Below are 25,282 nucleotides of genomic sequence, written 5' to 3'. Positions count from 1 at the left end.
GTTTCCTGCCTGGGCTGTTTTGGAACTGAGATCCTCAGATCTCAGCCTCCTGAAGAGCTAGGATTACCAGCATGAGCTACCAGCATCTCGGCTTGGTTTGGATCTTAAAATCACAAAATAGTACTAACTTCAAGATTTTTGATTAATTATTCATTTATTTATTTATTTATATATGCCAGTCCTGGGGCTTGAATTCAGAGTCTAGGTGCTGTCCCTGAGCTTCTTTTGCTCAAGGCTAGCACTCTACCACTTGAGTCATAGCATCACTTCTGGCTTTTTCTGTTTATGTGGTACTGAGGAATCGAACCCAGGGCTTCATGCTTCACCCAGGCAAACACTCTACTACTAAGCCACCTTCCCAGCTCTATAAGATTTTTATTTCTTTATTAAAAAAAAAATCTGGGCTGGCTTCAAATTGCAATCCTCAGATCTCAGCCTCCTGAGTAGCTAGGATTACAGGCATGAGCCATTGGTACTCAGCTATTATTGCTCTTTAAAGAGTCATGGATAAAACTCAGTAGCCTAGCTGGGCACTAGTGGCTCAAGCCTGTAATCTAGGTATTCAGGGGGCTGAGATCTGAGGATCACAGTTCAAAGCCAGCCTGGGCAGGAAGGTCTCTATGAGGCTCTTATCTCCAATTAACCACCAGGAAACTAGAAGTAGCACTGTGGCTCAAAGTGGTAGAAAGCTAGCCTTGAGCAAAAAGAGCTCAAGGACAGAACCCATGCCCTGATTTCAAGGCCCAGGACTGACAAAACAAAACAACAAAAAGCCTCAGTGGCCAGGTTAAACAGTAAATTTAACACAACTGATGAAAAGTTTATTGAATTAAAGGTGGTGAGAAAAATAAGAGTACAGACACACATATACACACACAGACACAAACCCTGAGAAGACATGAAAGGTTATGGAGATAGAGTAAGATCTGATGTACATTCCAGGATGGGGGAAGGGGAAGAATTAGGCAAGATTAATAATGCTTAAAGACATGGCAGAGGGCTGGGAAGTTGGCTCAGTGGTAGAGCGTTTGCCTTGCATGCCTGAGGCCCTGGGTTCGATTCCTCAGCACCACATAAGCAAAAAGAAAAAAGCCCAAAGTGGTGCTGTGGCTCAAGTGGTAGAGCGCTAGCCTTGAGGTGAAGAGCTGAGGGACAGCGCCCAGGCCCAGAGTTCAGGCCCCATGACCGGACCCAAAAAAAAAAAACATGGCAGAGTTGCTGCTGGGAGCCATGGCTCAAATGGTAGAACACCTGCCAAGTAAATATGAGGCCCTGAGTTCAAAACCCCAATACTAGAAGAAAAAAAAAAAAAGCAGTCCTTCTATACACCATGCTATGAAAGCCCAGTGATGTGGTTTTTGGGAATTGGTTTCTCTTTTTCATTTTCTGAAGCTTAAAAAACAGTAATTCAAGCCGGGCACTGGTGGCTCTTGTTTATAATCCTAGCTACTCTGGAGGCTGAGATTTGAGGATCAAAGTTTGAAGCCAGCCCTGGCAGAAAGGTCTGTGATACTCTTCTCCCATTAAGCAGCAAAAAGCTAAATAAAATGCTACCACCTAGCTGCACCCCCAGCCTGCCTTCCTCTCTTCTGGGGTGTTTTAGACAGCCGAGCACAAACCAACCTGTGGCCTTTAAGATACCGTGTCCCAAACTCATGATCAAGATTCTCTCATGTATTCAGCCCCTCCCCGAAGTCCTGCTTCAGTAGGTCTGCAGTTGGGACTTAGGAGTCCAAGCGTGGTTGTGCAAGCCTTAATCCCAGCTCCTTGAGAGACAAGAGGCAGGATGGTCAGATCCACGCAAACCTAGCAGCCAGACCCTGTCTTAAAAAGAAAATTAAAAGAATCTGTGATACAGCACTTGCAGAGTTCCACTCCCACTTCCTCACAAAAAAAAAAAAGGATGGTTTGATGAAGGAAGAAATGGAGCTTCATCTGATGTATTCTGACTAAACTTGCTGAGCATGGAGCTTCCTCAAAGTATCTTCTCAGGTACCCTTGTTCTGTGATTGTGCTTCCCAGTTCAAAGGGTTCCCTATTGAAGTGCATTGGGAACCACTACAGTTCTCTTGCCTGACTGGAAATTTGCCTTGTGTCACCAGGATGCATTTAACGTCTCGCACTAGAACTTTGATCTTTGATCCCTCATTCAAGCAGTGGCATACTGGATCAGAGAAAACCTGTCTTCTAGAAGCTGGCCTTTCATTTCTGTTCCTGATTCTGCAGTAGCAAAACTGTCATTGTGTAGATCGGGCAGAGAGGAAAGCATAAGCCGAAAAGAATTCATTTGGTTGGGTTGGTTGCTAGCCCAACCACAAGAAGCCAAACCAGCCCTTGCTGGCTAAAAGCTCGGCATCTGGTCCATGGAAACCTCCAGTATAGCTGTGGACCCAAGAGCAGGGGCCAAACTCGTAGTCTTCGTCTCACCACCCGCTTCAACATCCATTCTGTGGTCCCTTCTGTGTCCTTGAAGTGGCCTTGACCCAAGTAGGAGCTGACGGGATAGGTGAGGACGAAGCCACTCCTGAGGTAGATCTGGACTTGTCCCCTGAGGGGTGCTTCTGGAGGAAGGTCTCCTCTGGTACTGTCCCCTCCAGCCTAGAGCCCCAGATACTCAGCCAGGAACACAGCCAGGATGCGGCTGAGATTGTGCACCGTGGGTGGATGGAGATTGGCCTCGGTGTCTGCAGGAGTATGCCAGACAGTAGGAAAGGGCGTGGCGATGAGGTGGACCACCGGGACCCCTGGAGGGAAGAGAGATGACGGTCAGGCCTGTCCCAGTCCACTGCTCACCCAGAGACAACCCCATTTTACAGATGGACAGATCAAGACCTGGAAGTTAAGCAGCTTGCCTCTAGTCCTGGTCCTGGAAAGTGGTCAGGGCCAGGAAGTATGGCTTCCTTGTTTTGTTGGATTTCTTTTTTTCTTGTATCAGTAGTGGGACTTGAACTCAAGGCCTAGATGCTGTCCCTGAGCTTTTTGTGCCCAAGGCTAGCACTCTACCACTTGAGCCAAAGCCCCACTTGCGACTTTTTGGTGGTTCACTGTAGATAAGTCTTGTGGACTTTATTGCCTGGGCTGGCTTTGAACCATGATCCTCAGCTCTGAACCTCCTGAGCAGCTAGGATAGCAGGCCTGAGCCCTGGGTGTGGTTTGCTGGGCCCTGTACTGGGCACATACCTCTGCGGAGGAAGGGGATGTGGTCATCTTCCACAGAGCCAGGGGGCTCCCCAGGTTGGAAATACATCACCTCTTGGGGGTGAGACTGCAGGAGGTTCAGCCGGTGCAGGCGTTTCTCTGAAGGTGTTGCAGTCAGAGAACAAGGATCAGTCCTCAGCATTGGAGGGAGCCAAGGCTCCCAGAGACAATGCACTGCTCACGCCAACGCAAACCAGTTGTACATATTTTTATGCCAATACTAGGGCTTCAAATCAGTCCCGTGCTCTCACATGGCTTGGCTTGCCTGCTCGGAGCAGGTGCTGGACTACTTAACCATGCCTGCAACCCAGCTTTTTTGCTATTTAATTGGCGATGAAGTTCTTGAAGACTTTTCTACCTGGGACTGGCTTTCAAGCCTCAAGCCTCTGATCTCAAGCTCTTCAATAGCTAGGATTACAAGCATGAGCCACTGGTGACCTTAAATTGATCACCACCTCTGGAGTAGTTGGGATTACAGGTGTGAGCCACCACACCCAGCCCATTTGTTTTTGAGACCAGTTTCTCCTTCTGTCACCCAAACTTGGTCTAGAATTCACTATGTAGCCTAGACTGGCCTTGAGCTTATAATCCTGCTTTGGCCTCTGGAGTGCTGAGATTACAGGAGTGCACCGCCACACCTGGCTCATAAAGTACCTTTATTAGTGTCGGCATCATGATCATTTTACAGTGAAATGAGCAACTTGCTTGAAATCCCCCTGCTGCTAAGAGGCAGACCCAGGATTTGAAACCAGGACTGGCTCTTGCCAGAGCCCCGTTCTATAATCCCTACCCTACACATCTCATCCATGGGATGTTTGTGATTCTGCCCTGGTTCCTTAGAGACCAGGGCGGTAAGGAAGTTTGGGTGCTGAGGGCGGGGGGCTCCCCACTTACCAATGCTCCTTAGTCGCTGGAACCAGCGGATGGTTCGGGGGAAGTGGCTGTAGAAGGTGGGGTTTGGGGCTCCCAGGAGATCAAGAAGCACAAAGAGCTCCTGGGAGGAGAGAGAGGGGAAGGGGGGGCCAGGACTGGAAGGAGCCGTGGGATCCTGGTAACTCGGCCTTAACCTTCTCCCTCCCTTCCCAGAGGCCAGTGTGGGTCCCCCAGTCTTACGATAGCTTGGATCCTCGTGGGGCCAGGGCTGTGGGGTATGGACTCCATGAGCTGGGCCAGGTGCCGGGAGCCATAAAGGGAATCTCTGGGTCCCCACTCTTTCAGCGCCTCTTCCCCGTCCAAGAAGAGGAGCTGCAGGGTTACTGGCACTGCCTGGAGGACAGAGGGCAGAGGCTGGCTCAGTGTGGCTCTCAGTCTCCAGGCCTGCCCACCTGCACAGCCAGGTCGGGCAAGTCAGGTGTCCTTGCTCATACACTGTGACCTGTAGAGTATACAGCCAGGTATTTTTTTTTGGAGGGGGGGAGGGAAGAGGGGGGCTGTCCTGGGGCTTGAACTCAGGGCCTGGGCACTGTCCCTGAGCTTCTTTTGCTCAAGGCTAGCACTCTACCACTTGAGCTACAGCAACACTACTGGCTTATGCTGTGTATGTGGTACTAAAGAATCAAACCCAGGGCTTCATGCATGCTAGATAAGCACTCTACCACTAAGCCACATTCCCAGCCTCCATGAGACTCTTATCTCCAATGAACCACCAGAAAACCAGAAGTGGCACCGTGGCTCAAAAGTAGTAGAGTAATAGCCTTGAGCAAAAGAATCTCAGAGACAGCACCCAGGGCCCTGAGTTCTAGCTCCATGACTGACAAAAATAAAAATGTAAATAACTGAAGTAGTCCACGTGCTGTGTAAAGAGCAAGTGCAAGTGCCCTGGGGTAGGTTTGAGAGACTTGGGGATATGGGTGTGGCTGGGACAGAGTCAGGGATGGGAGCACACCTAATATGTAACAGAACATAATATGTAACATAAGGACATTATTTTAGGCCTAGGATGCTGTAGCGGGGTATGGTAAGGATTGGGGAAAGGCAGGACAGGATCTGACATTCAGGGGTTAGAAAGACTTCCGTGGCTCAACGTAATAAAATGTGTCAGAAGATGAGAAACACAACAAAGGCAGAGGAGAGCAGGGACTTGGCTCAGGGTGGAGATGATCTCTCGCTCTCCCCCCACCCTGGCCTCACCTGCTGCTTGGCCTTGCTCAGCATCAGATCTAGGGCCTGGGCCAGCTCCAGTAGCAGGGCACAGGGCACAGCGGAATCTGTGGCCCCCACAAAGGTGGCAGACCCGGGAGGGAAGAGCTTCGAGTCGTAATGGCAGGCCAGGGTGAGGTGACGGGCAGCTCCTGGGTCCAGGGTGGCCACCACGTTTCCAAAGTCCAATGGCCCCAGGGGTGTCGAGGCCGTGAAGGGATCCAGCTCCACATGCCAACCTGCTGTCAGGGCCCGCAGCGTGGCCTCCAGGAACTAGTGGGGAGAGAGAGATGGGAGGGTGGACAGGGACTGGGGAAGTGGGGGGGAAGGGTCACGTGACCTGAGTCATATGGAAAAGTCAGGTTGACCTGAAAGTCCTACTTTGGCATACATTACTGCTTTGACATGGATTCCTCCTGAGCTCCAGCTGTTGGGGTGACCCCACCTCTTAATGTCAACAAGACATCACAGCTTACTCTTAGCCCCGTATGTGTGTGTGTGTGTGTGTGTGTCGCTCGCTCGCTCACTCACGTGTGCATGAGTAAACATGCATGCACACATGTGCCCCAGTACTGGGGCTTGAACTCAGGACCTGGGCACTGTCCCTTAGCTTTTTCACTCAAAGTTGGCACTCTACCATTTGTCACACTTCCACTTCTGACTTTTTACTGGTTCACTGGAGATAAAGAGTCTCACCAGGCTGAGAATGTGGCTGAGTGGTAGAGTGTTTGCCTTGCATGCATAAAGCCTTGGGTTCAATTCCTCAGTACCACATAAATGGAAAAAGCCAGAGGTAGCGCTGTGGCTCAAGTGGTAGAATGCTAGCCGTGAGTAAAAGAAGCTCAGGGACAGTGCCCAGGCTCTGAGTTCAAGCCCCCAGACTGCAAAAAAAAAAAAAAAAAAAAAAAAAATCTCAGCAGCTTTCCTGCCCAGGCTGGTTTCAAACTGTAATCCTCAGATCTCAGTCTCCTGAATAGCTAGAATGACAGGCAGGAACCACCAATGTTCAGGTTTAAAGAGCTTTTACTTGTGCTACAGGATGATCTAGGGACCCTGTGGGTGGGTAAAGCTCAAGAGCCAATCCCATGATCCAGACTGAGGCCTGAGGAGGTTAACCATTTTTTTTTTCATTTGCATAATGAAGATCATATTGGTTCTCACCTCAAGGGGCCGCTGGTGACTTGTGCTTAACTCAGTAAGCTTTTGAGGGAAGGTAATGCAGCGTTTGGGAGTCGGGGGGTGTCTATACCATCATGGATCCCTAGGGTCATCACAGAATTCTCTGCCTCTTAGCTGTTGGATCGCACCCTGGAGGGTCAGGGATTGGATGTTGGACCCTTTTACCTTCCTCACTTGGAGATTGCCTGGGCTACCCGGGGTGCGTACAATCAGCAGAGGGCGCAGGAACGTCCCCCAGAGTCGCTGTGGGTCCAGCTGCCCCACCACCATCCGCAGCTTGGCTTCCGGGAGGCTTCCAATCAGCGGGGCCTGGGGGTGGGAAGTGGAGATGAAGATGAAGATGAGAAGGATGAGAGCAGTCCCGCATTCAGGCTAAACCCCAAGGCCCTGCAGCCCAGAGAAGCTGGCGACCTCCTCTAGGCATAAGCGATGCTTAGCATAAATCAGGAAAAAGTCCCATCGGGTTGGTCCAGCCCACTTCAGTCCTGAAGGAAAAATAAATCTAAGGAGAGAGAGGAGAGAGAGAGAGAGAGAGAGAGAGAGATTTTCTTCCAAATACTCGAGGCATAGGTAGAACCCCGCTATCCCAATCTTGCTATATTCCAGACTCTTCCTCTTAAGGGGGAGGAGCAGGAAAATGACGATTACAAAATTAAGATTTTTTTTTTTAAAGCTCCCAAAGCCTTAGTCTGTGGATAAGGGGCATGCATTCCATGGACGGAAAAAGGAGATGGCACCTGCGGCTAAGGCCATCCGATACAGCCACGTCAACCCGAGACTTCGGGGGACGGGGCAGGAGGGAACCGGGGTTCCCTTCACCTCCCCCCGTCCTCCCCCCCCCCCCCCCGCCCAACCTCACCCGGTGCTCCCGGCCCCGCGCCAGCTCCTCGTTCCATCGGCGCCAGCCGCTCCAGAGAATGAGCAACGCGGTGCCCACCGCCAGCGCCAGCAGCAGCAGGGGCAAGGGCTGCACGCGGGGGAGCAGGCGGCGCTTGCGGGGTGAAGGTGGCTCCATGAGACCCCGGTCCCCAAGCCGGAGCCGGGGCCGCCCGCGGCCCCCCGAACGCATGACAGCGTGGCCCGCAAGCCGGTGGGAGACCGCGGAGCTAGTTCAGGCCCAGCCAAGGTCCACCCCTCAAGCAGCGAAACCAATGGGAGCGCGCATCCTGAGGACACGCCTACCGACCTCCCCGGGGATGTTGGGGTTGGTCACCGCTCCCCCTTCCCCCGAGGGTTGCACAACCCAAAAGGGAGCGCCGGGGCGAGGGTCCGCCTCCGCGGAGCGGGAAAGCCAATGGTTAGCTTCTAGTCGTGGAAAACATTGGATCTCCCGCGCTCAGAACCATGCCCCTCCCGGATGTGGGCTCGGGATTGGTCGAAAAGATCAATTGACAAACCCACGGACCATCCAGGAACCGAAAGGGGCGGTACCAATCGCTGAAGCAAAGAGAGGATTGGCTTCGTCGAGACCGCGCCTCCTAGGACAAGGCCGGCGGGCATTTGGAAATGAGTACTTCCCGCTTTCGACTTACATCATTCTACCGCAACCTAAATAAAACCGCCTTTCTTTTCCTCTCTACGCTCGTGAACATCTTCCCGGTAGGGCCCAGAATGAGCCGTTTGACTCAAAAGCTTTTAACAACCGCCCCCATCACTGCACAGCTGGCTGGGCGTCGCTATGGAAACAGGCCACGCCCCCACCCACTGGTTGGATTTGCGCGTGCGCTCACGGAAGTACGCCACCGGAAGCGGAAGTCACGCCTTCCTCCTCTCTGGTCTGAGGCTGAGGCAACGCGGAGACGCCAGTGACTAGCGGGAGCCGCCGCCACCATGTGAGTCCGGGACTGGGCCTAGGCGGTGGGAGTGAGGTTGAGGGTGCAAATTTAGCCGGTTAAGGATGGAAGGATCTGAGCTGTGGCGGCGGGTGGAAATCCTAGGCCTCAAGTGGAGTTCTTTTCTCCTGATGAGAACGGGCCTGGGCCTTTGACTGATGACCGATCATGAGTTCGACACCCGGGACTGTTGTATCCCGTCACGGGCTTGCGGCTCTCTCAGATACTCCGTTTTGTTGAGAGAAGAACTAAGGGAAAACTTTTGTGAATAATGAATCTGGGGAGAGACGTATGGACCAGTAGAAACAATGATTTAAGCCAGGGGCTCGTGCTCACAATCTTAGCTGCTCTGGAGGCTGAGATCTGAGATTCGCGATTCAAACCCAACCTGGGGAGGAGAAAGCAAGCGTCATTTTAAGCTCTGGAAAGAATATTTGTATATTTGACAGGCAGATGGTAGGGTTTGCTGTTGGATTTGATGTCGGATGTGAGAGGAAGAGAAGAGTCTATGGAACCTCAAGTAGTGTTGTTGTTCACAACTAGATTGGTGGGGTTATCATTGATGGAGCTGGGGAGCACTTTGGCTGGAGTCATATTCACTCCCTCTCCCTGTCTAAGCCCCTCTCACCTGTGAGTTGCCTACTTGCCTATTCAGGAGCCTCCTCAACAAGCCCAAGAGTGAGATGACCCCGGAGGAGCTGCAGAAGCGGGAGGAGGAGGAGTTTAACACAGGTCCACTCTCAGTGCTTACTCAGTCAGTCAAGAACAACACCCAGGTACTCATCAACTGCCGGAACAACAAGAAGCTCCTAGGCCGGGTGAAAGCCTTTGACAGGTAAGCAGCTGTGTGTGTGTGGGGGGAGTGGGGAGGATATGGGGGGAGGGGGTTGGCTTGTCCCCAGCCTGAGGAAGCTGAAGGAACAGATTTTTCAGGAACCATAAGTGTGGCTGTCCTGCCAGCTTTGGGGTGTGCCAGAGGTGGGTTTGGTGTCTCTGAAGTCCAGCCTGCCCAGGGTCGATCCCAGCTTTGCCTCTCAGCAGCAGTCAGCTGCCTTCTGGGCACACCTTCTCCTGCAACAGCAGAGGCTGTAGTCTCAGGCAGGAGCCGGGTAGGGAGGGCCCCTGGCCCTCGGTTGACGCCCCGCCCCCTCCAGGCACTGCAACATGGTCCTGGAGAATGTAAAGGAGATGTGGACTGAGGTCCCCAAGAGCGGCAAGGGCAAGAAGAAGTCCAAGCCGGTCAACAAGGACCGCTACATCTCCAAGATGTTCCTGCGCGGGGACTCAGTCATCGTGGTCCTGCGGAACCCGCTCATCGCGGGCAAGTAGGGGCAGCCTCGCCCCCCCTGCGCAAAGATCTGCCTTTTGTGAAGGGAATAAAGTCCTTTTTTTTTTTTTTTTTTCTTACTGTTGCACGTCTGTTCCTGGGGCCTGATGAGTAGGGTGGATGGGGGCAACTGTTGAATGCTGGTTGGCTGGTGAGCAAGTGGAAAGGTATAGGTCTGCCCTATCCGGGCCTCTGCTTCCTGGCTGTGGAGTGGACCCATTGGATACGAAATTTGTCTTGCCCCCAAATCCTTGTCTTTTTGCTATTTGGGCCTTCAGCCTGTGTGCCCAACCCTGTGTGTGGCACTGTAGACTAACCCATGTTCTAGAGATTTCCCCCAAAACCTTCCCCCTGAGACAGAAGGAGAGACAGGTTCTTTTTGTGTGTGTGCGCACACATGCTCGTTCTGGGACTTAAACTTGGGGCTTGGCCATCATGGTACCTGTTACATCCAGAAGTGTAAAGAAGTGCAAAGAAATTGGAGTGGATGTGGTGGTGCATACTTGTAATCCCAGCACTCCAGAGGTAGAGAAAGGGGGATAATGAAATCAAAACGAGCCTGGTCTACATAGCCAGATTCTCAGAGGAAAACAGCAGTTGGGGGAAAGCAGAATAATGAGATTTGAAGTAAGGGCCTCAAGTTTGCTGGGCAGGTGCTCTACCTCAGCCACACCCTCAATTCTATAAGAGCAGTTGGAGTTTTCCAAAGGGACAGCTAAGAATCATCCCAGCTGAGATAAGCAAGCCTTTATTAAAAAAAAAAAAAAGGCAGATGCCTTGGGTCAGGCTTGTAATCCTAACTACTTAGGAGGCTGAGATCTGAGAATCTCGGTTAGAAGTCAGCCTGGGCAGGAAAGTCCATGAGATTCTTAAACCTTCACTGAACTACAAAAAAATTTTTTTTAAACCAGAAGTGGAGCTATGGCTCAACTGGTAGAGTGCTAGCCTTGCACAAAATCACCCAGGCCCAGAGTTCAAACTCTAGAATTGGCACCGCCCCCCCCCCCAAAAAAAAAAAGAAGGCAAGAAACAACCCTGTTCTAAGTTTTGGTCCATTGTGGAGCTTGAACTCAGGGCCTGGATACTGTCCCTGAGCTCTTTTGCTCAAGGCTAGCCTCTACCACTTTGAGCCACAGCACCACTTCGAGTTTTCTGGTGGCTAATTGGAGATGAGAAGAGTCTCTGTAACAGACTCTCCTGCCTGGGCCAGCTTTGAACTGTGATCCTCAGATCTCAGCTTCCTAAGTAGCTAGGATGGCAAAGCGTGAATGCAGGTGCCCGGCTGGCTTTATCATTTCTGTCCTGCCTTTCTAAGGAGCAGCTCTCAAAAGAATGGAATGTACACACACACACACACTTACAATTTTAATGTATGTATGTCTTAACTAGGTCAATATCTGGATTACATGTAATATTCTCATTTGGGGTTCTCACACAGGGGACAATAGTACTGGGTCCATGTTTTCTTGTGCAACCACTGCAGACCCCCAACCCAGCCACACAGCCCACTTTAGCCCACTGTGGCCTGGCCCACCCCAGAAAGCAAACAACAGCTTCCTAAAACTTCATCTCCCAGGGCTTTACCTAAGTCCCCCTCACCCTACCAGAACCTGAATTGGGGGAGATTGTATAAAAACGCTCCAAGTTGTGGGGCACATCTGTTCACAGAGCTGGGGTCCCCAGGGAAAACAAGAGTACCCAGGCATTAACTGAGCAATTTAGGAGTCCTCATACATATGGCTAATTTTAGCCTTGATGAGGTTGTGGGCTTCATAAATGTTCCCAGTACCCTAGGGCCGCCATGTCAAGAGCGTGGGGCCTGTGTTCTCTCCCCAGCTCCCAGGCCTGCCTTGCGAGGCGTTCGTCAGTATCAACACACCTCTGCATCCTCAGCCTCTCCTGTCCGTGTCCTCCAGCGCTAGACCCCTTAGGTATCCCACAGGCATTGCCTGCCTGACAGGCCCAGAGACCCAGACTGTACCCCTTCTTAGTCCCAATCTCCCTGCCTTTCCTCTCCCCTGCTCAAACCCAGGGCTCTTCCTTCATCTCCCTTTTCCTTTTCCTCGTGAGATCCATTCACAATTCCTCCCCACCTCCGGAGCCCACCGCTTCCCCACGTCTCCATTCATCCAGCCACCATCACCTCCAGCCTACAGTGCCCCCTTCTCCTGATTCCCACCCCTCCCCTGACATCTGCTCCCGTACAGGGGCCACGAGGACTGAAAACGTGAGCCCTGAGAGGCCCTGCTAAAGGTGCAGTGTGCGGGGAATGAAATCCCACACTCTCCCCAACAGTGGCTCTGCCTTACCCCACCTTTTCTTAGCGCCCAGGCCTGTCCTGCCCCGGGATCGTTCCACATGCTGTTCTCGGAATCACACTTCTCTCTCCTTCCCCTCCATCAGGCCGGCTGCGAGCACCCCAGGCCCCTTCTAAATTCTCTCCATCAGCCATCACTGCGTGATTACTGCTCATCAGTTTCCCTCGCTCCTCTCTGACGTCCAGAAAAGCTGGGACCTCATCTTCCGTTTTCTTCTCCCCCACTTCCCCAGCGTCCACCCCCCCTCCCCCACAAGCCAGGGCTGGCTGGCACACAGCAGGCACTCAGTGAAATGAGTGCTCACGGCAAACAGGATTTCCAGTTACCTAGCAGTAACTTTCTGAGATCCTACTGGCTTCGTTGTCATGTCCTGGCAGGGCCCCCGAGGACAAGATGCGGCCGACGGGGATCTCTCCGGGGCCCCCGCTGCGGGGCACGGCCTGGGAGGGGCGCCTGGGGGGCGGCGGCAGCGGCTGGCGGGACTCCTGGCTGAGCCTGCGGTGCAGGCGGCGGTGGTACCAGCCCCGCCGCATCTCGGACTGCACCTGCAAGGGCCGGGGGCTGAGCGGCGGCGCCGTGCCCCGCGCGGCCGCCAGGGGGCGCGGGCGGGCCTCTTCCTACCTCCTTGTTGATGAAGCAGTAGAGGATGCTGACCAGGAAGCCCTGCGGGGGAGGGGGGGGGCAGGGGTCAGATCAGAACTGGGGAACTGGGGGCTGGGAAGGTGGCTCAGTGGTAGAGCGCTTGCCTTGCATGCCTGAGGCCCAGGGTTCGATTCACCAGCACCACAGTGGCGCTGTGGTTCACATGGTAGAGCACTAGCCTTGAGCTGAAGAGCTGAGGGACAGCACCCAAGCCCAGAGTTCAGGCCCCACGACTGGACCCCCCAAAAAAAACTGGGGGACAGCATAGAGCCGCCCCTTTCCTGACTGCTAACCCTGCCTACACTTCCGCTGTCATCACCATAGTCATATACTGAGGACCCCTGTCCACTGGTTTCCAGCTCGACCCAGCCAGTCAGGGGGTGGTAGGGAGCAGGGCACCAGGGACTAAAAACAGGGGGCCTAGGTTGCAGAAAGCCTGGATGCAAGAAATCTTATTGCCCCCTTAATACCCTTTGGGCAGGCTGCTTAACTTAACCCTGTGTCTCAGTTTCATCTGGATTGTTATCTATTCTCTGATGTTAGCAGTGTGGGGATTGAACACATGACCTCCTGCATGCTAGACAGCTGCCCCACCACTTCAGCCACATCCCTAGCCTCAGATATTCTTTGTTTTGCAATGCTAGTGGTCAAACCCAAGGACTTGTGTGTACCCTAGGCAAATAATCATGGATTCACACACCAGCTCTCTGTAGTTTGGAAAATGCAATTGTACAGGTAGCAGCTGAAGTAGAAGCTGGCCAAGTCTCTCTCTCTCTCTCTCTCTCTCTCTCTCTCTCTCTCTCTCTCTCTCTCTCTCTCTCTCTCTCTCTCTCTCTCTCTCTGTATTGAGGATTGAGTTCAGAGACTCTAGTTTGCAAGCAAGCTGTACTACTTAGCCACACTCTCAGCTCTCTTTTTCTTAGTCACATATCTCAATATTATATACCATAAGTTAACAATTGCATGCATTTTCTATAGCTAGATTTAAATAAAGTGGAGCCAGAGCAGGGTGGGGCATTCCAATAATCCTAGCACCAAGGAGTCTGAAGCAGGATGGGCATAAGTTTGGGGATGGGGGTAGCCTAGGCTAGCTATATGCTGAGATTCTGTCAGAAAGAAAAAGAAAGGAAAGACGGAAAGAAAGGAAGGAAGAGAATGAGCAGAGAGCACACACTTGCTACTCAGGAGGATAAGATCTGGAGGATCCTAGTTAAAAGCCAGTCCCTAAGAGTCCATCCCCAAAGAAACTAACAAAATACCAGGGTGGAGGCAATGCATAAGCAGTATAGCTCCAGCCCAGCAAGCAAGCTGGTGAACTTGAGTTGGAAACCCATTACTTATTTCCCACAATCCTCTTCAAATCTAACATAGCCACCTCCTTCTTCTTGTAGAAAAGTTTGGCCCCCAATCTCCCTCCCTTCTCTATCCTCATCCTTCTTCTCCCTGCTTCTGACTTCTGTCTCCTAAACGTCAGGCATCCTGGCCTTCCTCCATCACATCAGCTTCCAGGTCAGGGATTCTGCATTGCTCTCTTCCTGAAAAGTGACCAGGAAGTGCCTGAACTTGCATTTGGATCCTGGTTCGAAGCCCTCGCTCCTCACTAAGAGTCAGTACCTCCGAGGATGCCCTGCGGCTACGCCTCCTCTCCACCCCCTGCCCATGGCGTGGGCCTGGCGGTGGCCCGGTGCCCCTCCGGGGAGGCGGCCCCCCCCACCCCCGGCCTGAGCACCTGGAAAGAGCTTAGGAAGATCTCAAAGCCAAGCTTGGCCAAGCGCAGGGCGCCGCGCGCCTGTTCCTCGGTCACCGGAGCAAACACCACCTCGTGGACTCCCAGAAGGGGCACCAGCGTCAGCGTGGAGCGAGCCAGCCTGGGGACGGAGGGCGGCGGTGGTCCCCAGGCCCCCCCCCGCCCCGCCCCGGCCCTCACCGACCCTCTCCCTGACCCCTGACCCCTGACCCCTCTCACCGCAGGCGGTAGTCTGGGCAGCGCATCTGTCGTGTCCTCAGTTTGGACACAAGGATGCCAAGAATTCGGAGAAAGATGAGGAAGTTGATCTGCGAGGGGAGAGAGGCTGAGCCAGGCGCCATCCCCGTTCTGGGGGTGCGTGGGGGGCAGGAGGTGGCCCCTGCTCCCCAGAACCTGAAACCCCTGAGCACAGCCTAGAGGAAGCGGGACCGACCGTACCAAGATGGTTATTAGGATCGGGGTGCGAATGATCCACCAAATGGCCTTGACGTCATTACGCTCCCAGCACCTGGGGGGGACAGGGTAGAGCTGAGACAGAAAACCCCCCTCAAGACACGGGGTCCGGGCAGTGCTCGCAGGGCTCCGCCCACTTCCGGCCCGCCCGCCCCCTCTAGGCCCCGCCCCACCCGGGAATTTGCTCAGGCCCCGCCCACACACCGCCCAAGACCCTCCTGTCGTCCCGCCCCTCCGCTAAGCCACGCCCTCCAGCCAAGCCACGCCCCCCGAGCCTGCCACTCACTGCGTATTCTCGTACAGGTGCCTGACGATCACCCAGGGAATGACGAAAAACGCGGGGGCCCCTGTGCAGACCCCGACCCCCGCCCCCCACCCCGCCGCAGCCATCAGCACACACGCACAGGCCCCTGGCCAGGCCCAGGTCCCACGGAATCCCTCTGCCGGGTGGGGGAGAGACCCACCCCCTGGATAAACCCGCGGGCAGTCCCACGGGTGCTGGGCCGGACAGGGAGGCAGTTGGGGCTCACCCCAGCCCAGGAGCAGGTAGCAGCGGAAGTGCCCCTCCTCCGAGCCGCCCACCCGCACCAGGAGGCGGTGCAGGTACACGCCCTCCACCAGCAGCCATGTGTAGTTGGCGCCCACGCAGTACTGGGTTATGATCTGTGCCGTGCGGCAGGCACCCAGGGCCTGGGAAGCAGACAGAGAGGGGCAGGGGGGGTTAGGGTGGCCGCCAAGGACCCAGCCTTTCTCCCACCTGGTCCCTCAGAGCCTGTCATCCTAATTACTTAGGAGGCTGAGATCTGAAGCATCACGAGTTCGAAGTCAGCCCAGGCAGGAAAGTTTATGAGATTCATATTCCACCAACTCTCCCCACCCCCCACTATCACCAATTTCTTCCACCTTGGCCTCTCACCTGAGGTAAGTGGACTCTCGCATTGGCAGAAAAGTCTAATGATGGGTGAGATAGTGAGGGAGAGGTAATGGAAAATCCCAATTAAGGTGGAGAGTTCAGTGATGGCAAGGCTGATTGTCCCTCTCCAAATGTGGAGAGGAACCATGAATCATGTAGACAACAAGAACAGATGGAGAAGCAGGGCGCTGGTGGCTCACGCCTGTAATCCTAGCTACTCAGGAGGCTGAGATATGAGGATGGAGGTTCAAAACCAGCCCAGGCAGGAACGTCCGCAAGACTCTTATCTCCAGCGAACCACCAGAAAACCTGGAGTGGCGCTGTGGCTCAAGTGATAAAGAGTGCTGAAGAGCTCAGGCACAGTGCCCAGGCCCAGAGTTCAAGCCCAAAAATAAATAAATAAATAAATAAATAAATAAATAAATATATATATATATATATATATATATATATATATAAATGGAGGGAAAGATGGATGGGAACTTAGAGATCCCACCAGAAGAAGCTGTTGGGATGGAAATGGTGAGTACCTGCTTCCACAGTGTAGGGGTCTGGTCCCCGGGGTAGGGGCCAGGTGCAGACAGGAGTCGATCACGAGTGAGGATGGCTGCGGCCCGAAGCATGAAGGACATAAACAGGTTCATGTGGATGTAATTACGAGTGCACCGCAGCCGCCTAAGGGATTTGACAGGGCAACTTGTGACCTCTCAAGGGCTGTCCCCAGCCAAATAAAGTCCCTGCCAACCGTTCCCATCAGCCATCAGTGAGTGGAGGCCAGGGGACCCTGGCCACCTCATGGGAGTCCCACCTGAAGAAACTCAAGATGAATAGAGCTAGCAGCAGCGTGACAAGGGACAGCGAGTAGCCCACAGTGTACACGACCTGCAGCCGCTCCAAAATCAGTCTTTGGTCCTGGCAGGAGAGGCAAAAGAAACGAGGCAACAAGGTTTAGCTTTTCCACCCCAGAGACAGACGTTGCCTGCTTCCCTCTTCTAATTTTCCTTTCCTCTGTATTCCTGCCCTGGGTGCTTATTTTTTCTTGAGACACTACTACCCTTGTTTAAGTGGGGCTGACTCCCACACTTCAGCTCAAGGGTGGGGCATGTTACCAGTCAATTGGAACATTCTAACACACACACACACACACACACACACACACACACACACACACACATACACACACAGAGTCAGTTCTGGAGCAAGATGCTGGAGTTACTGAAAAGGAAGCTCAGTCATCTTAAAAGTTGTTGCTTGATTGATACGATGTGAACCAAAAACACTACTGGGGGCCAACTTCTCCACTGCACAGAAAAGATGCGACCAGCACAGACAAAAACAGGCATCTGGTTTGAGATTCCCCCACCATGTCTTTTGAGTCCCTGGATCGTGCTATACCTGAAGCTGTTGCCATATACTGGGTTTTCTTTGATCTCCTTGAAGAAAGTCTGAGTGGGTTTTTTTTTGCTTGTTTGTTTTTTGGGTCCAGTTGTGGGGCCTGAACTCTGGGCCTGGGCGCTGTCCCTCAGCTTTTCAGCTCAAGGCTAGCGCTCTACCATTTGAGCCACAGCGCCACTTCTGGCTTTTTTCTTTTTGCTTATGTGGTGCTGAGGAATCAAACCCAGGGCCTTATGCATGCAAGGCAAGCACTCTACCACTGAGCCAACTTCCTAGCCCCTGAGTGGGGTTTTTATTACTTGCAACCCAGAGTCCTAAACCTCATGAGGGCCTTTCAGGTATGGCCCGAGGCTGGGAGGGTGGGGGGTATCTGGGTACTTCCCCCCAGATATCCTCACCTGGGCCCCTCCCCTCTTCTTACCTGAAAAGCCCCATTCTTCTCTGGATTCTCACACTGAGTATGGTCTCTCCAAGGTTCCCATTGGCCATTACTGCCACAGTGACGGAGAACAAAGCCAGCAGCCACTGAGGGAGAACCAGGGAAAGGATCAGAGAAAGAGAATGTGAACCCGGGCACTGAGAGTCTAAGTGGTGGTGATGATGATTAAGCCTTAACTTAATACTCGTGCAAGCTGATGTAGACAGCAGTAGCATGAACCCCATTTTATAGATAGGGAAATTGAGTCACAAAAAAGTTAAATAAGCTGTCCCAGGATACATTGCTATGTTAGACCAAGAAGATGCCTACAGATGGACAGATTCAGAGAGAGAGAGAGAGAGAGAGAGAGCCAAGCATCATGGTACACCTGTGTAATCCAACACTCAGGAAACTGAGGCAAGAATATCAAGTTCTAGGCTAGTCTAACCTACATAGTAAGACTCTTATCTTTAAAAAAAAAAGTAAATCTAGAAACTGGATGTTGGTGGCTCACATCTGTAATCCTGGCTACTCAGGAGGCTGAGATCTGAGGATCATGATCCAACCCAGCCCAGGCACGCAAAGCCTCCAAATAACCAGCAAAAGCCAGAAATGGAGCTCCAGCTCAAGTGGTAGAGCACCAGCATCAAGTGAAAAAAATAACAAGCATGCAAAGCCCTGAGTTTAAGCCCTGAGTTTTAAAATAGAGGGAGAGAGAAGGAAGGAAAAGGGAGAGCAACATAGGAATATCAACGTAGCTTAGAGAAATGGGTGACAGGACAGAGAGAAGGAGGAAGGGTTGGGGGGGGCATGATGTCTGGGTGTATAGGGGTCCAGGGAATGCCTCACCATGGCGGTGCCAGGGCAGGTACCAGGGGCAGGACGCTCGGGCAGTGACGTTGGGTGCAGCATAGTCCCAGCAGACATACATATCGAAGGACCCATTACAAGCGAGGCCTGAGGGGTAGACAGGGACGGCAGATGCTGCAGAGCAACCCACCGAGCCATGGGCCCAGTGCTTCCCCCACCTAAGATAAGCTCCCTGCTGTGGCTCTGCTCACCCGCAGCAACAGATCAGATTCTTACTGGGCCACAAGCCCCGCCCACCATCCCTCGAGGCTCCACCCATCCTCCAAGCTCCCCCCACTAGGAAAGTCCCATTTAGAAATCCCTCCATTCTACAAAAGCCCCGCCCCACTCCAGGGCAGGCCCCGCCCAAGACTCCTCCTATTCCAAGGCGCCCAAGGTTCTATTATTTAAGCCCCGCCCACCCAGACCAAGCCCCGCCCACCAACTTGTGGGCCCCGCCCAATGGCCCTCCCATTCAAGTTTCTCAGGGCTCTCCTAAGCTTTAAGGCCCACCCATCGATGCCAAGCCCCGCCCATTTTCTTTTAGACTCCGCCCATCGATCTCAAGCCCCTCCTAACCCCCCTGGATGGTGCAGATCCCGTCTAGGACTCTTCCCATATCAAGCTTCTTCCCAGGGCTCTCCTAAGATCTAGGTCGCGCCCACCGAAGCTCACCCCTCTCGGACTCAGCTTCTCCCTCCCGACCCGAGTCCCCCTGCCACACCTGCAGGTGGCTCCGAGGCTTCTAGGGTCTCCTGGCACTCCCGGCGGTACCTCTCCCAGCGCTGGTACAGCTCCCCCGCCGTCTGCCCCTCCGAGCCTGTCTAGGAGGAGACAGCAGGGAGGACCCGCCCCCTCCCAGACCGACCTTCCCCCCACATTCTCAAGCAGATTGGTTGAGCCAGGCCAAGGAGCATCCTTAGAGGGGTTTTCCGGGTCCTGGATGGCCTAGGGGTGGGAAGTGCTTAGAAAGTTGCCAAGAGATTTGCTATGGGACGTGCGTGGCAAACCTTCAGGGCAATTGAAGAGGGGAGTGGCTGGGCCTTATTAGGATTTGGGGTGGTGGATGGAAATCGGGTGCTGGTGGCACACGCCTGGAAATCCTAGCTACTCTGGAAGCTCAGAGCTGGGGATCGCGGTTCGAAGCCAGCCCAGATAGACAAATCCGAGAGGCTCTTATCTCCAGTAAACCACGACAAAGCTAAAGGACAGTGCCCAGTGCTTGAATTCAATCCCCAGGACCGGCATCAAGAAAAACAAAAAGACCTGGGTTTGAGCAAGAGGCAACAACAGTCTTCCTCTTTGGGGGAGGAAGACTTAAAAACGGTCTCCAGCCCTTCCTCCAAGCTTTGAACTCCACGAGTCTCCGGGGTCCTCACCTCCGCCCTCCGCAGTGGGAGTCCCCACAGAGAAAGCAGCAACAGCAGCCAGCGCAGGGGCCGGGAATTTGGCATCATGAAGGCGGCCAAGGGTCCGGTCACACAGAAGCCGTCGGACTGGAGGGTCCCGAGACAGAATGAGGACCTCTGCCCTCCCGGACTCCAGCCCCAGAGCCCACCTGCCGCACACAGGTGGACCCGCCCGCTGCACCCCCTCTGAGGCGCGCGGTGGGCGTGGCCTCTGGCGGTGGGCGCGGCCTGCGCTGGTGGGCGGCGCGGAGGGCGTGGCCTCGCTCCTTGCGCGGTGCTCGGCCTTCCCCAGCTGTTGCTGGGGTGGCAATGGTGGAAGGGAGGGGTGTTTGCAGAGGGGGCTGTTGCCCAAGAGCCTTGCAGGGCAAGAAGCCTTAGTGTCTCCCAACGGTCTAGACCTAGAAACTTCTGGGCACCTGGGGACCACTTTGGGAGCCTGGAGGGGAGCTGGACCCGCACCCTCCCCAACCCAGGTGGCTGTTGGATGCTCGACTTAAGTCTGCAGATGCCCGAAAATCCTTCCAATCATCCGGCCCCAGTGCCTATTCCCAAATGCCCCGGGGTGGGGGGGAGGGGGGAGGCAAAGCAGAGGGGGCCATCGCAGAACCCCAGAAAGACAGGCAGGGAGTCAAAGACACACGAGACGGACTTACAGAGACTTCGAGACCAGACACAGCAAGGGACCAGAGACCAACCCAAAATGGAAAAATAAGGATGTGGGCTAGGAGAGGAAGAAGGTAGAGACGTGAGAGACAGAAAGGGAGAAGAGAGCTGGATGTCCGTCTACAAAGAAAGCCATCTAGAAGCTAGAGACTGAGAGATATAAAGACAGAGACATCAAGAGACAAACCCGATCAGAGGGGCAGAAAGAGACAAAGGCACTAGCTGAGAGACAGAGACAGAGCGCCAGGGCTAGAGAGAGAAAGAGGCCCAGAGCAGAGACTTCAAGGGGAGTTGGGGGCAAGAGAAATGGGGTGCAACGGGGGGGGGACGGGGAAAGGTTGCCCTCACCTGTCCCAGTCCTTTTCTCCGGCCGCCCAGGTCACCGTGGCCTCCCGTGTCTCGCCTGAGCTCTGGATGGAAGAGGTGACACGCGCTGGCAGCCTGGGGTGGTTGGAGGGGGCGGGGCGAGGGCGGAACTGAGGACGGGAGAGGGGAGCTCTGGGAGGGGGGAGCTCTGGGGTGGAGGGGGACCGAGAGGGCGGTGGAGTCCTTGTGAATCATCCATCCGATGGACCTCCTCCGATTTCTCCTTCTCCCACTCCCAGTGCCCAGGTCCCATCCAGCCACTGTCACATTCACACACCGTATCACACCCGGCTCTCCAATCTCACACCCGGATCCTTGCTCTCATTCACCATTTACAACTGCAACCACGCCCAGACAGTCTGTCACCTACTTACAGGTGGCACACACACACACACACACACACACACACACACACACACACACACATCTGGGCTGTGCACGCTTCACACACATAGGAACACAACCCCACCTTTCCAGTCATAAGGCCACATGCATTCACACTCACTGAATGGTGTGTGAGCCAGGGCCTCGTGTAGCACAGGAGGGCAGAAGCTGTCTTCTTCCACATCCATGTTTTCAGCAGGGTCCAGAGCAGAGGAACAGGGGTGATGGTGATAGAAAGAAATGCACACAGGTGTGCAAGGCTCCCCTAAAATTTCCGAGGTCCCTATTATCAAGATCACATGAGGTCTCTTCCAGGCTCTTCTTTTGTGGAGGGAGGAGAGGCAAGAGGGGGACAGACATCTGAAACATCTGTCCAGGGTCAGGGGAGAGCTGCTTATGGGGTCCTCCCCGCCCCAGAGCCTTCATCCTCCATCTACATGATGAGTGCACCCTCCCCTGGGACCCAGAAGAAAAAAAAATGGGACAGAGACTACACCCACTCTGCCCATTTTGCAGAAGGGAAACTGAGGCCCAGAGCCCTAGGAGGGGCAGGGAATATAACAAGGGATGTGATGTTTGCATTAGAGGCTGGAAGGAGACAAGTCTGAAGGGGTGGGGGTGAGAGGATGGGGGGGGGTCCTTGTAGCCTGGCCCCTGGGGGCCTCCCTGCCCTCTGCTCCACATTCCTGGCGCCCTGTGGATCCTGGGAAAGGAGAAGGAAAGGGAGTTTAAGATGGCCCGGCACCTCAAGGAGAGGCTGGGGTTGAGAGGGAGTCTCCTGGGTTCCAAGAAGGCCCAAAGGTCACCCCACTGGGGAACGGGGAGGGAGGATACTGGAAAGGGAGAGGAAGGACTGAGGTGGTGTGAGAGATAGAAAAAGAAACCAAAGCCCAGAAAGATCTAGAAAGAGAGAGACAGAGAAGGACAGGAAGAGAAGGGGGGGGCTCCCCAGACTGGCCTCTGCCCAGCTTAGCTGTCCTGAATCTATAAAATTCCACAGGATCTGGGACAGACAGCAGTATCCTGGGGGCAGCCAACAGATTCTGCAGTTTAAGACATGTAGAAACAGCCAGGCTTGGTGGATCATGCCTGTAATCCCAGCTACTCAGGAGGCTGAAACCTGAGGATCTTGGTTCAAAGCCAGACTGGACCAGGAAAAGTCAGTGATATTCATCTCCAATGAAACATACAAAACAATACAAAACACAAAGGTTGGGAATGTGGTTTAGTGGTAGAGTGCTTGCTTAGCATTCATGAAGCCCTGGGTTCAATTCCTCAGTACCACATACACAGAAAAAGTCACAAGTGGTGCTGTGGCTCAAGTGGTAGAGCGCTAGCCCTGCACAGAGAGGCTCAGCAGCAGAGCCCCAGGCCCTGGCAAACCCCAGGACTGGCAAAAAAAAAAAAAAGCCAAAAGTAGAGCTGTGGCTCAAATGGGTAGAGCACTAAATTTGAAGGGACAGCACCCAGGCCCTGAGTTCAAGCATCAGTACTGGTATACACATGCGCGTGTGCACACGCGCGCACACACACACACACTTTTCTAGAAATTGGAGTCAGAGAAGTAGTCCAGTGCTTTCCTGACGACCCCATCTCCTCAGCCCATCCCTACCCCAGGGACACAGCTCCCCAAGCTGTCAACCCTATGCATGGTCTTCTGTTTTTCCTGTCTCTAAATTTAGCATTTGCCTCTCCCAGCCCCAGCTTCTCCCTTGTCTTTCTTTCCAGACTTATTTCCATCATCTCTGTCTCTCTTTCATCCTACCTTCTGCATCTCTCGTTGGTATTAATCTGCCCTTTCTCTTAAATTCTAATAACCCCACATTCTGTCTTTCTGATCTGCCAGGACTTTCCTCCTCTCCTGTCTCATTTTGCCTTTCTGACCTCTGTCTGTTTCTCTTTCCATTTTCCTTGGTTATTGCTTTTCTGGTTCTTGTCTCTCACCTACACTCCCTCCTCCCCCCCACCCTCCCACCACCCCCACCACCCCCGCCCCCAGCACTGACCAGACAATGCCCCTGCCCAGGATGTGGTGATAGGGAAGAATCTGGAAAGTCTCTGTCTCTTCCCGCACCCCCCCCCCACTCCAACCCCCATGAGGCTGCTTGGCCAAGCAAAACCAGTGGGGAGCAGGCGGGGACCTGGGGTGCTGGCAGATGGTGCAGGAGAAATGAGGCAGAGAGAGATGGGAAGGAGGATTTCCTGTAGGGACTGAGGCAGAGATGGCCCTGTGGGATTCTGGACTGAAGAGAGACGAGGTCTGGAAGGCAGAGACACAGGGAGGAAGCCATAGAGAGACAGTCTCACATTTCTGCCCAGGCTGGCTTCGAACTGGGATCCTCAGATCTCATCCTCCTGAGTCGCTATCCACCAACCCGGAGGACCAGAGAGGGGTAGAGAAATGGACATCTCTGTCGCCATCCCCTGCCCCACAGAATGTGAAGACACAGAACTAGAAAGAGACTAATGCCAGAGATAGAAGCCTGGAGAGACTGACAAACAAACAAATAAAAAATGGTGATTGAGGGCTGGGAAGGAGGCTTGGTGGTAGAGTGCTTGCCTAGCAGGCATGAAGCCCTGGGTTCGATTCCTCAGTACCACATACACAGAAAAAGCCAGAAGTGGCGCTGTGGCTCAGGTGGTACAGTGCTAGCCTTGAGCAAAAGAAGCTCAGGGACAGTGTCCAGGCCCTGAGTTCAAACCCCAGGACTGGAAAAAAAAAAATGATGATTGGTCAGATTGGTCAGACAGGCTCCTGTGTGTCATCCTAGCTGCTCAGGAGGATGAGATCTGAGGATGGAGGTTCAAAGCCAACCCAAGCAGACAAGAAAATGTCCTTGAGACTCTGATTTCCAATTTACCAGTAAAAACACTGGATGTGGAGGTGTGGCTCAAGTGGTAGAGCACCAGCCTTGAGTGGAAAAGTTAAGAGCTTGAGGTGCAGAATTCAAGTCCTAATATAAACATAAACACAAACCAAAAATATATGGCTATTGAAAAGATAAAGAACCATGAAACCCAGAGAAAGGGTGGGGGGAGAGAAGGGGGAGGGAAGAGAGAGAGTGAAAAAGAGAGAGAGAGAGAGAGCCTGGAAAGACAGAATTCAAAATTAGGGATCCAGAGAGAGTGTGAGAGATAAAGAAAGAGACAAGAGACAGGACACCTTAAGTTCCAGAAGAAAAGTGAGGCTGACCTGATGAAATGGCTCAGAGACAGAGACAGAGGCAGAGAGACAGAAACAGGACTTGGAGCCCAGGGACATGGGAAAGGAGTCAACTCTCAAAGACACAGAGTTAAGGCCCTCTGTGTCTTACGGGCCTGGAGGAGGGTGCTTGTCTCCATAGCAACCACCCCATCTCCCCAGATCCTCAGGGCAAACATTGTCCTGACCAGAAGGCAGCAGAGCTGTGTTGACACATCTCAGGCTGGCTGGGGTAGGGGCTCCAAGGACTCAGACGCCAGGATGAAGGGGGTGGGGTGGGAGGGAGGGGATGTGGAAGAGCAGAGGTCTCTCTCTGCTGGGCTCTACAGTCAGCTTCAACCTCCACATTTCTGGCAAGCATCTCCCCATTCCCAGCCACTGTGTCAAACCCAGAGAGGTCCCTTCTGCCCAGTCCCCCATGCTGGAGTATTATTGAGAAGTACTTTTCTAAGAATAAAAGCCTTCAGGCTGGGGCTGGCTGGGAGAGTACTCAGGGTTCCCAAGAAGGTGTGTGACCCTGAGTTCCATCCCCAGTAGCCCCCCAAAAAATAAAAGATTTTTTTTGTCGGTCATGGGGCTTGAACTCTGGGCCAGGGCGCTGTCCCTCAGCTCTTCAGCTCAAGGCAAGTGCTCTACCACTGAGCCACCTTCCCAATCAACTTGTCTTTTCTTTTTTGGTACTGGGAGTGGAACCCAGGACATTGCACTTCCTAGACAAGTGCTTAGCCACTGAGTTACATCCCAGCACAAAAGAAAAGATTACTTTTTTAGGGAGGACCAATCCTGGGGCTTGAACTCAGGGCCTTGGCACTGTCCCTGAATTTTTGTTGTTGTTGTTGTTCAAGGCT

General features: G+C 53.5%; 3 protein-coding genes across 3 annotated transcripts; 1 reads left to right on the top strand and 2 right to left on the bottom strand.

The window, feature by feature from the left end:
• Positions 1-799: 799 nt before the first annotated feature.
• On the bottom strand, positions 800-7,607 carry LOC138814049 (glutaminyl-peptide cyclotransferase-like protein). Its single transcript, XM_070002832.1, has 7 exons — positions 7,376-7,607; positions 6,682-6,825; positions 5,329-5,610; positions 4,312-4,464; positions 4,093-4,192; positions 3,181-3,297; positions 800-2,744 (listed from the first exon to the last, which is right to left on the bottom strand). The coding sequence occupies exons 1-7, from the start codon at positions 7,583-7,585 to the stop codon at positions 2,599-2,601; spliced, it is 1,152 nt and encodes a 383-aa protein (XP_069858933.1). The 5' UTR covers positions 7,586-7,607; the 3' UTR covers positions 800-2,598.
• Positions 7,608-8,259: 652 nt separating this feature from the next.
• On the top strand, positions 8,260-9,752 carry LOC138811878 (small nuclear ribonucleoprotein Sm D2). The gene is made up of 3 exons (XM_069999821.1): positions 8,260-8,348; positions 9,004-9,183; positions 9,503-9,752. Coding segments are annotated over exons 1-3 (357 nt in total). The 5' UTR covers positions 8,260-8,346; the 3' UTR covers positions 9,678-9,752.
• Positions 9,753-12,319: 2,567 nt separating this feature from the next.
• On the bottom strand, positions 12,320-21,420 carry LOC138811514 (gastric inhibitory polypeptide receptor-like). The gene is made up of 15 exons (XM_069999224.1): positions 21,318-21,420; positions 19,969-20,117; positions 19,790-19,906; positions 19,135-19,234; positions 18,411-18,518; positions 17,565-17,668; positions 16,557-16,660; positions 16,279-16,423; positions 15,366-15,525; positions 15,122-15,182; positions 14,821-14,890; positions 14,602-14,690; positions 14,365-14,503; positions 12,615-12,656; positions 12,320-12,538 (listed from the first exon to the last, which is right to left on the bottom strand). The coding sequence occupies exons 1-15, from the start codon at positions 21,418-21,420 to the stop codon at positions 12,320-12,322; spliced, it is 1,710 nt and encodes a 569-aa protein (XP_069855325.1).
• Positions 21,421-25,282: the final 3,862 nt, after the last annotated feature.

Source organism: Dipodomys merriami, unplaced genomic scaffold, assembly GCF_024711535.1.
Source record: "Dipodomys merriami isolate MVZ:Mamm:240054 unplaced genomic scaffold, mDipMer1.0.p SCAF_106, whole genome shotgun sequence".
In the NCBI taxonomy this organism is placed as follows: domain Eukaryota; kingdom Metazoa; phylum Chordata; class Mammalia; order Rodentia; family Heteromyidae; genus Dipodomys; species Dipodomys merriami.
This window is presented reverse-complemented; position numbering and strand designations above follow the sequence as displayed.

Bases quoted from the DNA above. Each gene is read 5' to 3' on its own strand.
- LOC138814049 (XM_070002832.1), bottom strand. From the start codon at position 7,585: ATGCGTTCGGGGGGCCGCGGGCGGCCCCGGCTCCGGCTTGGGGACCGG. The intron at 4,193-4,311 runs GTAAGACTGGGG...CTCTCCTCCCAG, and splicing joins CCACGAGGATCCAAGCTATC to GAGCTCTTTGTGCTTCTTGA. The intron at 3,298-4,092 runs GTAAGTGGGGAG...CAACACCTTCAG, and splicing joins CCAGCGACTAAGGAGCATTG to AGAAACGCCTGCACCGGCTG.
- LOC138811878 (XM_069999821.1), top strand. The intron at 9,184-9,502 runs GTAAGCAGCTGT...CGCCCCCTCCAG, and splicing joins CGGGTGAAAGCCTTTGACAG to GCACTGCAACATGGTCCTGG.
- LOC138811514 (XM_069999224.1), bottom strand. From the start codon at position 21,420: ATGGATGTGGAAGAAGACAGCTTCTGCCCTCCTGTGCTACACGAGGCC. The intron at 15,526-16,278 runs GTACTCACCATT...TCTGCTTCCCAG, and splicing joins CCCCTACACTGTGGAAGCAG to GCCCTGGGTGCCTGCCGCAC. The intron at 14,691-14,820 runs GTACGGTCGGTC...CTCCCCTCGCAG, and splicing joins CGATCCTAATAACCATCTTG to ATCAACTTCCTCATCTTTCT.